Raw genomic sequence first — 13,158 nt, 5'->3', positions numbered from 1 at the left:
CATAGAACAGATCAATGCCTCGTCAATGGGTCGACTTCACTTCCTGAAGTGTGAGTTGCTGCGTTCCTGAGCCTGCCTTGCCCTGTACAACCAGCGTACCCGTATTCTCTCCTCTTGGACTGACCATTGATACTGACCTTAGTCTGGGCTCTCTTTACTCTTGCCTGCCACTGACCTTAGCCTGAACTCGGATCTACTCTTCTGCCTATGCCCCAGAAACTGCCACTTAAGACCCCAGGAACCCAAAGGCTCAACCGAGGGGAAAGGGGCTGGTATAGGCAAAGCTCCTGTTCAGTCTCTGCACCAATTTGCTCCACCAATTGGCGGTGAGGTCCTACAGGGCCTTCCTTGAAGGTTGAGCCAACCTTACCCCAGCATTGGGGTCCACAGGCCCAACAATAATTTCTAATATTGCTCCTTAGTCTATCCTCTTACAACCTCGTCCCATTATTTATACTGCTGAGGTATTGGAATATCCTCTCCCTCCCCTCCTCTCAGTTATGCATGTGTAGGGTTGTTAAGATTCCTAGATTTGTCAATAGGCACACCAGGCCTGGACCTAGGGCAGCAAGCTGCTGAAGGTTTGCTGCCTTCCAGCTGTGCTGAATCTCCTGTCCCAGGGAACAGCCCTCAGCTTGCTGATCCAGCCCCTTCTCTCCTAGGCAGTATGCAAGGAATGAGAGGGAAGGGGGTGAGCCTGGAGCAGACAGAGCAAAGCAATGAAGAGCTAAAATGCTCCCTAGTCCGGCCTCCTTCCTCCTGTTATTCAGGAATGGGGGGAGGGGGTAGCCTGGAGCAGACAGAACAAAGGGGGTCATTTTGGGAAGGTTAGGAGGGGCTGAGTGGGGGATCATTGAGGGGTGAGAGGAGAGGCTGGAGGAGGAGAGTGGGTGGCAATGTGTGCTTGTATGAGAAAAGGGATTGGAGCCAGATGTGTGCGTGTGTAAGCCAGACTGCGTGGGAAATTAGAGAGGGGAATGTAAGGCGGATGAAGACTGAAACATGATAGGAACATCTGCCTCCACCCCCACCCCAGCCCTCACTGCAATTTAGATCCTCTCTCCTGTGCTTTCCGAGTCTTTCCCCCAGACCCAGAAACTTCCCTTCCTTCTTACTTTTCCCTTCTCCTCAGATCCTGGAACCCGTACCCCAGAAACCTCTTCCCCTATCACAGATTCCGGGACTTTCCCCATCTCCCGCCCTCTTTCCTTCTCATACTGCTTCCTCCTATCCCGTCCTCTCAGCTTCTCCACACCCCATTCCTGGTCACCTTCCCTTCCTCACCGTACCTCTGCTCCTCTCACCCTCTCCCTGAGATCTCCTTCCCTGTACTGATAACGTGAGCTGGGGATCCACAAACTGACGGAGTCATTAGCAATCCAGCCTCCTCCTCCTCCACAAACAAGTTGGCACTGCAGCAGAAACATTGCAGCCTGACTGGCTTTGGCCACTGAAACACATGGCACGTGACACACGCCACCGATTCCATCACAGTGCAGCCCACCAGGGAAAGATGAATTCGGCCCCTTGTGTGACGCATATGAATTTCCCAACCCCACCGAAAAGAAGGGATTGGTGCTCATGCTGGTGGCGCTGGGCAGACTAACCATAGAAGCTCCAGATGCTGACGGCCCACACTACTCAATGCGTGATGGCGGACTGCATCTTCCACCTTGGACTGAAATGGATTCGACCTTTCGAACTTCAGATCTACAGATGCTTTTTGTGGATAGTGAACCACTGAATGCTCTGACTCTAGTCTCAGGCTTGAGGCCTAGAACTGGTACACTCAGTAATCTAAACTGCACACCCACATCTCCTCTTGCCCTTCTCGTGCTGAGCTGGCGTGCATAACATGTTGGCAGGTTTATCGCTCTCCACTGGCTGCGCTCCACCGACATAACTGATGACATCATGCACCTGCACATAACCCTCTTCTCTATACTTTGATGCACTTTCTCCATCTTTCCTGTCCCAAGGCGGGAACAGTGGCCATTTTGAAAATGTTTGTGGTTTTTCACTGAAGTTCTCCAAACTGTGCCACAGTTGTAAAACATCAGTTTTCACTTCCAAAACATCTCATTTCACCCTAACGCCCTTGGGTCCCACGCTGGGTGCTATTTTTTTGTAGGCCCCCCCCTCCTTGTTAGTATCCAAGAAAGCAGGGGTCATAATCCTGCGGCTAAGTCCCTGCACACGGTCACAGGGCCTATACAACCATGGGGCATGGCTTCTCTGCTAGGCAGAGATTAGACCTCGAGGACCAGAGGCTCAGGGTGGACAGTCTTCTCTGGGTGTATTTGCTGTTAAATACATTTAGGTACAGAATAAACAGACTGGAAACTGACTGGATGTTCCAAAATAAACTTTACTGAAGATCTTTCCAGGAAATTAACTGGCACTAAACACAGTTGATTCTGGTTACATCCATGACCAAAACTGCTCCTCTGTCTGTGAATGTGTCCTGGGTCCTGAGATGGTCTTTCCATTCCAAGCCCTGGAGAGTAACAATCCCAGGTAATTGGGGGGGGGGGGGGGGGGAGGGGGGGTGTCTCCTGGGTGTGGTGGGATCCAGGTCTCCAAAATACCAGTCCTCATCTCCAGTAAGGGGTCTCCAAATGACACAACACTTCTTATTCCTGATTCTTCTCTCAAAATAACAAAGATCTTTCAGGCTGAAAAGTCTTGCAGCCAAGAAAAGGTCAGCTCTTCTCCTTTCCTCAACTACTGGGCAGGAAGGGTGGCAGCAAACTTCCTCCCAACGCAAAAGGAAAAATAATCTCCAGAATCTCAAAACTAGGGCCTGTCTTGCAGCGAGTCACCATTGTCCCTCCATGGGATCTGAGATGGTAGCAGCAGGTCTTCCCAAGGCAAGGCTTCTCCCTCCCTCTCACAGGAGCTGCTGTTGTGAAATGGTCTGCTTCTCTCCTAACTCAGGTCTTAGGCTAGGGCCATCTAGTGGTGATCCCAAGGATCGCCATACTGTGATCTGCTCTCCCACCTCTTCCTAAAGACCCAATGCCACCAGTAACGTCCCGCCAAATCTCACAGGGGGTTATCAGAGGGTTTGGCTGGAGATTGTTGGCATTGGATCTTCAGGAAAAGGGGGCAGAACTATTGGATGGACTCAGGAAAAGTGGCTGGCATTATCATGTCTTTTGGGGAGGGGGTGCAGAAGAGCTGATGTGAGGATTTGAGGTTTTCAGTACAGCATCAACCTTTAGGAGGGAGGGCGTGTATGTAAGAGGAGAGGAGGTGTGGGTTTTGAATAGAGGATTGGGCCTTGGGTAAATTTACAGTAAACTGCTCAGTTGTGATTTTAGGGTAAATTTTCAGCTCCTAGCTGGTTAGGTTCAGCTGAAAATTACTCTAAACCTCACTGGCTAAAATTTGCCTGAAAGTGTTCCCTTGAATATCCTAGGATGTGTCTCATTACCTTATCCATTTTCAGTTTTGCTAGCTCATTGCAAACTCTTTTCTGTAAATAGACCAAGGTCTACCTCTTCCATTTGTATTCCTGAAGTCTTTCTCTATAAAAAAAATATATATATATATATGTATTTTGTATTTCTGTTGGCCCCCTCTCCTACCACTTGTTCCTCTTCCTCACCTCTCAGTCTTACCATCCATACCCACACTTCCTTCTTTCACTGACATTTAAAGAAAACATAAGGGCCTCCTCACCTGCCTTATCCCACACTCATCGTTCAACTCCTGCTCCTTAGCAGTAAGCTTCTAACATGAAGGCCAAGTGAAGGTCCTCAGACAGAGAGGGGGCAGTACGGTTATTTTGGGTTATGGAATTACACTTGGATCAGTCTGGAAGTAGTGGTTGAATGCCTGGAGCACGAACCCATCTGCTGCCTACGTGACCCTGTGCTGCTGCAAGCCGATTCCCACATCCACTTGACGAGGGCAAGGAGGGCAGCACATTTTTAGGATAAGGCGTCACCATCTCCTTATTTCATCAGGTCTTAGAACATTCGGTTTTTGCTGCAGTTGGACATTTCATTCATGCAGTGAAATCTAATGAGGAATCTAAATCTTGGTTCATCATATTTTCAAGGGCAATTCTTTGCCGAGTCTCACGGTACGAGATACGATTTGCATTCTGGTTTGCAGACACAACAGAATCATAAGCATATCCATGTATAAAATCTCATCAATGGAATGGAAGGTGGCCACCTATGGCGTATTTTTTGTAGCTTTTTTGTTAAGTCTAGATCATCGGTGATTTCAAACACCACGCCATCTCCCATGGCCGACATTAGGCACTAGAGATTAGGGCAGTAACTAAGATGTGGATCCAGCCAGTGCCAGGCACCTTGAAGCTCTGCCTTCGTGACATCACTGAGCTTTGCCAAAGGTGCCCTCTGTCGTGACGGGCCCCAGGCAATTGCCCTGCTTGCCACCCCCTAAAACTGGTCTTGCCTTCTCCTAGTGCCTTTTGCTTCCTTACAATGCAGCGTCGCACATATGAAGAGAGGACAGGGAAAAGAAAAAGCAGAAAAAGCATTTAATTCACCTAGTGTATGCCAGGAGAGAGAAAAATGGTAGAAGCCATGGCATTTTTATTGTCTAAAAAAACCCCACTAAAACATGCAGAAGCTTTGGGGAGTTCTATGACTCAGACACCTAATGGTTATTATAACTTAACAACCCAATACCATAGTCCTCTTAACGCATATCAGCTACATTAAGGAGAACTGTAAATGTCATTAGAAATCTGTGGGAGCGCCGTGTAAAGCAGGCTATGAGATGTGGAGGATTATTTTGACCCTGGACAGACACAGCTCCCTTTTATGTAATTCTCTCCAGCATTCTGCATGTTGGAAAGCAGAGCAATCGAAGAGACTGTGTGAGAATTAATTAGCAGCTGGGTCTGTCTGGCAAGCTGCAAGTTCAATAACAATAATAATAATAAATAGAAGTCCTAGAGGAAGGCCATGTGCTAACTTAGCCAGGTCTGGCTGGCAAGCTTCACGATCCTTATGTTAACCGGGTCGGTGCAGGGGGTTGGCGATGGCGAGGTGCTGCCTGAAACAGCACTGGAAACCCCAACAGCTGGATGTTCAGATAACTGCTGCACTGGTACTGGTGGTTGCTTGCCTTATTGTTAAGACCTTGTGATTGGGCATAGGAGTGGAGAGGAGCTAGACATGAATGAAAAAGGGGATCTTGCAGACTCAGCTACCCAGAAGATGACAAAAGGTGCCTTGAGTATTGCTTGATATTCTGCAGGCAGTCATGCTCTAGGGCTGGCAGCAAGGATATATCCTTGGCAATGTGGACAGGAATAAGTGGGCAAACTGGATAGATCAGTTGGTCTTTATCTGCCATCATTTACTATGTAAATTGCATTAAAATCATGGAGAGAACGTCCTGTTATTTTTGTCATCTTTGTGTAGTTATTTTGTTTGATTGTGTCTGCACATTATGGAACCCACCTAGAACAGATGTAATATAGTGGAATGCAAGCAATTTTAAATAAATCAGTAAATACTCTGGAGATCTTGAGGGGGAACCTTTTGCTCAGGAGTCTGCTGGGTTTTTGTGATTTGTAATGGAATTTAAATTAAGGACTGATTTCTTCTTCTTCTTTTTTTGTGTGTGTAATTTCCCAAGCCTACTTAAAGAGATTCTGTGCTGAGAGCACCAGTGTTGTTCTAGCATCCATGCAAGTAATGAATTCCAGTGCATCTCAGCCTTCATGCAGATAGATGGAATGCATTATACAGGGAGGTCTCTGTCAGGAATCTGTTCTGGAGGGGGGGTTGATTTTTCAGAGTGTATTATAAAGATATTGTGGGGGAGGTGACTGTGTGTGTAAAATCGGCATGTGCCCACGTAAGCAACTTCTTAGGATGGGAGCACGCATGTACTGTCACTGCCGCTTGGAAAAGCATGTGAGTACATAGAGGGTGTTACGAGGGTGTTCTGGGATGGGGATTTGAAGTACCTGCACATTTATGTATTTTATAAACAGAGCACGCGTATACGTCATCATGCATGCACGCGAGCTTTTACACCCGCTAATCAAGTCATAAAAACTAAATCTGATTTCTTTTTTGTCCCCAGTTTTTGGGCGGGGAGAGGGTTCTGGAGCAAGTGGTGGAGGGTGCGGGTGAACTGGTGCAGGTCTCAGCAAACTGGTGCTTGGAAGGATGTACACAAGTAGTTTCGTAAGCGGGATACACCCATCAGCCAGCTTTATAAAATTCCTGCCTCCATGCATAAACTAAGCGTTATTAAGCGTGCACGTTACAATTAATGCATTAAATATATGTGCGCAGTTTTAGAAAATAGGTATATAAACTACAGAGATCCCTGCATACGCGCGTGTACTGAAGCATAGGCATGTGCTTTCAGGATGGCGATAGGCGATATTTTACAAACTATGGGTCCCGCAGCACGCTATATACAATACTTCAGGTGTGTCTGTTTATACAAGCATGTACTGGGTTATGTGCAAGTACCCTCTATCACCAAGAAAATGAGATCCCAGTCATTAGCAGCTGCTGTAGGAAGGCATGAAACGGCAGACGCATTTCGCCCCATAGCTGCATGCACACAGCACCTGCTTACAGGCTCATTTGTGTGGGGGAAAAGGGTCCCCAGATCGAGTGCTTCGAAATGCCAACATTCATTTTCCAACAGCGCATTCCCTTTAGTCTGAAGGGAAAAGTTTTTGCACTGGAGGCATTCACCCACTGGCCTCGCTCAGCATCTTATTTCCAAGTCAACTCTTTCTATCGCTGGGCCTCTTCTTCTGATGCCCACTGCAAAATCCCTTGTAAATAAGCCCCATAGTGCTCCAGCCCCAACGCAGTGCCACAGCGCCAATCCATTTTCAGAGATACCAGAAAAGGCAATATTTTTATTTTGCATTTAGAATTTTAATAACTTAAGGTGGATGTAGTGATGAACATGCAGAGAATAAAACCATTCAAATAACCCATGATGCCTTGGTGCAAGTGGTCAGATGATGACAGGGAAGTCAGGGTTAAAGGGTTTCCTCTTTCTTCCCTTTTAAGCTGCTGCAGCTGTTGTAGCGAGCACTGGGAATAACAGCGACAACCACAGAAACTCCTGCCAGAATCAGTGAAACCACTTGAAAAGAAACCCCCTCTTTCTACTCTGTACACTGCTAAATCACACACAGGCCGATACTGTAAAGCGCACGCAGCTGAGCGCGCGGTTTAACCCGCTGTTGGACGCACGCTTTTGATGCAAGTCCACTACCCCTTAAGGGGTTTAGCATGTCAAAAATGTGCATCCAAGCCCTGCCGAAATTAATAGCACTCATCATATGCAGATGCACTGTTGTTGAGGCCATTAGTCATTTGCCCGGAATACCGAAAAAAAAAAAGAGTGCGGCCAATCCGCACATTTTACAGTCGGAAATTAGCGCCTGGTGGCCTGCAACTCCACTCCCTGATTGGGGAACCAAAGTGTTTAAAATGCACATCATCTAGTGGGACTGTGGAACATCAAATCATCAATCCTTTTCATCTATACTGATAATAGTGGAATAGTAGACCCAGAGGGGTTCGGGGGGGTGGGTGGGTATATTCTGTCATGTCATGTCGGCTTCTAAGAGGAGGCTACATGACTGGTTTGCAATGTTGTGACTTCTGTATTGCGGATGCCTTATGCTTATGTTCACGTTCTGGTTCCTCTGTCATTGACATGTATTGTTGATATTTATAATAATAAAACTTTAAATGACAAAAAAAGAAAAAAAGAAATTAGCGCCTGCCCTTGTTTCTGAGCAGCCAAAAAAAGTGTACAGAGAAGCAGAAAATACTGCTTTTCTGAACATCCTCCAACTTAATATCCTAGCGATATTAAGTTGGAGGAACCAAAAGGTAAAAAAAAAAAAAAGATTTAAAAAGTGCCAGCGGGTCAGGTTCGGAAAACAGATGCTCGTAAAATTGAATGCCAGTTTTCTGAACCCGCTGACAGCCACCTCTCCTGAGTTTCCACTGCTAAGGAGGCGCTATTGTCCCTAGCGCCTCTCCTCATTTAAATACAGGATCGTGCGCTCATGTGAGGAGCGCTATTAGTTTCGGCGGGGGTTGGAAGCGCATTTTCGACGAGCTAAACCCCTTACAATATGAGAGGTAGTGGATGCTCGTTGACGCACATCCAACAGCAGGTTAAACAGTGCGCTCAGTTGAGCGCACTTTACAGCATCGGCCTGTGTGTGCGTGCTGTGGTCAGGGCCAGATTTACCTCATGGGCGCAGGAGTGGGGAGGGAGGAGCCCCCTCCGACGAAGTTGTACAAGGGATGCCTTATGCCCCTGACTGGCAGCATCCCATCAAACCTGCTTCCTTAAAGGCGCAGGGCCAGCCTGGCGGAGATCCTGTTTTACAGCGCTTTGCATGCCGCCGGCTCGTGAGGGGGCGGGTCCCACAGGATGCTGTGAGTGATGCTTAGGAGGGAGAGAGAGGGTGGCGCCCCCTTCATCCAGCACCACCAGGTGCCCGTTCTGCCTAATTGGAAATCGGGGCCTGCACGTGATCAACCTGGAAAGAGGTCAGCGTTCGTGAAGCCTAGGGCATGAATCCAAGGTGCTGCATATGCCATGGGCAGAGCAAGCTACCCGGTACAGCATCACGTGACTTCAGGGCACAGCACGTCAGCACTCCCTGCACAGCTTTACAGTACGTTCTGAACAGTGCACACTGTGGCACTTGTAAAAGACCTGAATACTGTGCGGCAGTGAAGGTGCCTGAAAGAGGGATTTTGGATCGAAAACGTCTATGCTCAGTTCATTCTGAATGGAACGAACAAAATACCAGACTTTACCTGAAAAGAAATAGCCAAAAGGTTTTGCGTATTTTCAGCTAATTTTGAAATAAATAAATGGGGACGCCCCAGTTACACCCCCCTCCCTCCGATGCTGCCTCAGGACCTGGGTCTTCCAGGGCCTCCCAGACAGCCCCCAAAATAAACTAGGGCCAGGGCTTCTTCGGGCTCCACTGACCCTGCTCCCCCACAGATATGCTGTGTACACACTTACTCCTTCCAGGGAGGTCTACAGCCAATAAGAGGTCAGAAGTGATCCCCAGTTGCTTCTGCTCCCCAATGTCCCTTTTAAGAATGGTGCCAGACGTCAAATTTTGGCACCGATCTCAGGGACTGAAGGGGCCATTTTTTAAAGGAAGACCAGCAGGGCAGGAGCATCTGGGAGTTGTTGCTGCTCTCTTTCTTCACTGCAGGCCTTCGCAGAAGCAGAGGCCAGGGAGGTACCTGGCTTATATGCAGGAGCGAGGGGAGGGGGTCAGAATGGCCTGGGAGGCCCTGGCAGGGCTCGACTTATCCCAACAGCTTACTGACAGGGGTGGGGGATATGGAATGGCTCAGGGAGGCCCCAGGAGACTCCGGACCAGAGACAGCAGTGTGTGTGGTGGTGGGGGGGTGGGGGGGGGGGGGCGGGGTGCAGAGGGATCCCGTTTCGTGTCAGTTTTTTTTTTTCAGGGTCTTTTTTTTTTTTTTTTTTAATAATATTTATTGTGGCAAATGAACTGAACCAAAATAAACATAAAACGAACCAAACCCAGAAAAATTCTAACCTCCCCAAAATGAACCAAAATGAAAAAAAACTTTGGGTCTGCACCTCCCTAGCCCCGACACCCCTCTAATGTTGGCAGCGCCTGTGGATTCTGCTCATCGTGACCTTTGCAGAACAGCTGCTCTTTGGCCCTTGCTTTTTATGATTTCCAAATCGCACTAAACAGGATCTGGTGTTGCTTCCCCTTGAACATGTTTACCTCCACCAGGTGCAAAACACTGAGAAATGCCATGAGGAAAAAACGCAGGCCTGCTAAGAAAAGAATAATAGGTCATGGGCGGGAAAAGAAGAAAATATAAATACAAAAGAAAGATTGTATGCCTCCCAGTCCAGATTTACCTACAGGAAACGGCTTTGACTCATGGTCAGCATCAAGCGCTCCCATGCCAGAAATGTGACTTCTTTCCTGCCTGGCGGGAGGAGAGAGGGGGTAACACGACTCGGAGCTACTGGAGTCCAATTTCAGACTTTGGCAAGGACAACACTGCTGGCTTTCGTCTTATTAAATGCTTCCCCACTGCAGCACGGAGCACAGCTCCTGCAGTTCCCATGCCACGGACCGGGACCCGTCCATGTTGTCTTTGAAAAACCATTGCAAAGTAAAACACAAAAATGTAAAGTTCACAAGAAAGTAACACTGATGTAATTACCTGTGGATGCCCTTCATTCTTCAGGGGATTTTACCCTAATCTAAGGCCCTATATGTGCATCCCAAAGACAAAGTCCACAGTAGCACCGTAGCAGGCCCTAGCGATGAGGCAGTGCTTAGCTTTTCAGAAGCCAGTGCAGCATTTTCTTTTGCTTGAATAAAACCATCCAGTGCCCATCTCGGGGATAGGATGCGATGACTTCAAGTTTCCGTTCTACCGCTGGGGCCGCCTCTGCTGGAGCACCCGAACAGACAGCGTATCCACCTGTGCCATCAGGTCGCCGATGTACGCCAAGCTGAGTCCTGCCACCTTTAAGCCGTTCACTTCCAGGATCTCGTCCCCCACGCCCAAGAGTCCTGCATACAGCTTCTCTATGCTGGCATCAGACATCTTCTCTACGTAAACCCCTGTGTGTTTGGAAGAATGAGAGATAAAAAGGTCAGCGAGTGTCCCCAGCGTGGCTAGACTTTACCAACCATTCCCTGAGATCCTGCCCTTCCCCACCCATTTGGCCCTGCCTGACCCTGTTGACCGCTCACTTATTGAAATACTGCGTTCATTTTCAGGCATTCTTTACAGTAAGTCCTGGAGGTGCTGGACAGCCTTACGTGCCTACCCTTGTCCATCTGTGTTGTTTTTTTTTTTATTTGCGCCTGTGTGAAAACAAATGCATAATTTTCCCGGCAAAAGAAAGTTGTGTGTGTAAGTTTCCATGCTCGCCTAGATAAAAAAAAATGAAACCTACAGAGAGCAGCAGGAGGATCCAATGAGCTGATCAGCTGAGCTGGCAGGTATCCCCCAGGCTCTGCCAGCTGAAGAAATGCAAAAGCATCCAGCAGCCAAATGCATTCTCATTATGGTGGAATACAATCAAATATAAGCAGATAACAACCCCACCCACCCCAAAACCCACCCAGCTTCTCCAAGCCCTGCCAGAAGACAAATGCTGCTCCCTGCTCCCCCCACAATGAGACCATGTGGGCCAAAGGCTTGCCACGCTCCGGGCCACCCATGCTGCCGTGGCGGCTGTGGAAGCAGGAGAACGACTGGGGCCCGAGGACATCCTGTAGGAGGCGTTTTAGGCAATTGGAGAGGAGAGGGAGAGGTTGATACGAGACCTGGGGGGAGGGGGAGAGAGAGAGTAGGTAGAATGAGGAAGGAGTGGGAAGGGGAGAAAAGGGTAAGGGGGGGGGGACTGGGGTTTGGAGGAGGAAAGAAAGAGCTGCGTGGGGATGGAGTGGAAGGGCTGCACTCGTCAGGGAAGAGATAAAGGGTGGGACTCACTGTGTATTCCTGCCATCCATCCCACACAATAACACACTGAGCGCATGAGAGTACACAACGTCTGCATTTCATCCCTGCTTAATAAGTACTGAAGATAGACACCTATGGAAGTCCATGGAGTCCACAAAACTTCCAATCTTGTTACGCTACCCTCTTTTCTCTCCGACAATTTCCATAAAGAGTTTAAAACAAATCGTTTCCGATAAACCATTTTCTTTAAAGCACATAGCTCTCAAACGTTTCCCCCCCATCAGTAAACTTCTGAAGTAGTAATGGGTCCCAGCAAGGCAGGGCTGTGCTGACCCCTGCCCTCCATAAGGTATTCTTTCATTGGATACTTGCTGTAGGTCATCAACAGGTCAAGAGCAGACTGCAGAAAAGGTCAACAACCTTTAACATGACTTTGGTAGCAATTTTATTCCCTTGCAAATGTTTTGAACAAATGCAACGAATCTCAAAGGTCGCTGCTTTTTGTGCTAGATACCTGTATCAGGACGTCCTTTCCCTGAGGAAATACAGAAACCAAAACTTCCAAAGGGAGGGCGCTGAAGCTCGAGCTGGCAGGTACCGTCATGGAACGTCTCCACCACTCGCCCAACTATCCGTGCCTGGCCAGGTGAGCCAATATCCTCCACGCTGAGTGCCCGTCTGGGCCGGGAGCAAAACTTCCTGTATGGGTCAAAAAAAAAGAAGAAAATGGGCTCCTGAAACAAGCACAGAAAGAGAGAGTATGTGGGCTTGTGGATGTGCCTCAGATGCTGATTTAAAAAAAATAATGAAAGAAACATAAACCGCTCATCAAAATGTGTTCCAAATCCCGTTCTTCCTTTATATGAATCTCCCTGCCATGCCCTTGGGCAGAGGGTGTCTCTCTAGGTTTGACATGCCCCAAGCTAAGAACATCACTGGGGTCGGCAAACTGTGGCCTGCAGGCCAAAACACAGCCCAAAGCATCTTATTTGCAGCCCATCTACTCACACTGGTGCTACTTTATCTGCCTTCCCCGGCACTAAGAAACAGAGTCATCCTCAATGACCCAACATCGCAGCTCTTTGTTGACGTCAACCTGGGTGGCGGTGGCCAGTGATGAAATTGCCGAATCATCTCTTTACAAGTCATCACAGGACCGCTGTTGACGAGACTGACGCAGGCTAATGAGCACGAGGATGCTTGACTGAGCTAAAAACATCAGTTTCCCTTCGGCTGTTAACAGTTAACAGCTGAAGGTAACTGATATTTTTTCTTCACTCCCTCATCCTTGTGCTCATTAGCTTGCGCCTGTCCAAGTCTGAGGAAGCTTGCCAGGCCTTGTTGCACTGTACAATGCTGGCGCATTCTCTTCTGTAAGTTTCTCAAATTTCTAAGGTTAAAATGCTTGGTAAATCTCTTTGTTGGTGCTGCTGTGCCACTCTCACTGTACCTTAGGATCTATAAACCATTGCTGGTGCTGCTTTCTCATCAGTAAAGGCTTTTATGTCTGTGCATCTTTCAGTATTTAAATAAAGACATTTCAGAAAATAATAGAAGTTGTGTGTACGTATTAAGGAACTTCAAGGGCCACCCCACCCCTCCCCCAACTCCTGTTGCTGGTCAGAGTCAGTAATGTGGCCCTGGAACTAAAAAAAATAAAAAAAAACTTTGCCTA

At 47.9% G+C, this 13,158-nt stretch overlaps 2 protein-coding genes across 3 annotated transcripts in view; one reads left to right on the top strand and one right to left on the bottom strand.

The window, feature by feature from the left end:
* The window catches only part of STX6 (syntaxin 6), a 176,168-nt gene that overhangs the window by 67,368 nt on the left and 95,642 nt on the right, over window positions 1–13,158 (top strand). The gene's annotated exons all lie outside the window — the stretch shown is intronic.
* The window catches only part of LOC115099860 (uncharacterized protein KIAA1614-like), a 57,978-nt gene continuing 54,291 nt past the window's right edge, over window positions 9,472–13,158 (bottom strand). For both annotated transcript variants that reach the window (XM_029617754.1, XM_029617756.1), the window contains exons 9-10: window positions 11,998–12,182; window positions 9,472–10,636 (exon numbers count right to left, since the gene is read on the bottom strand). In XM_029617754.1, coding sequence (XP_029473614.1) covers window positions 10,443–10,636; window positions 11,998–12,182 — 379 coding nt within the window. In that variant the 3' untranslated portion in view covers window positions 9,472–10,442. The remainder of the gene's footprint in view (window positions 10,637–11,997; window positions 12,183–13,158) is intronic.

The sequence above is a fragment of the Rhinatrema bivittatum genome, chromosome 10 (assembly GCF_901001135.1).
Source record: "Rhinatrema bivittatum chromosome 10, aRhiBiv1.1, whole genome shotgun sequence".
Classification (NCBI taxonomy): Eukaryota; Metazoa; Chordata; class Amphibia; order Gymnophiona; family Rhinatrematidae; genus Rhinatrema; species Rhinatrema bivittatum.
The sequence above is the reverse complement of the archived record's forward strand: the minus strand, read 5'-3'. Positions and strand labels throughout refer to the sequence as shown.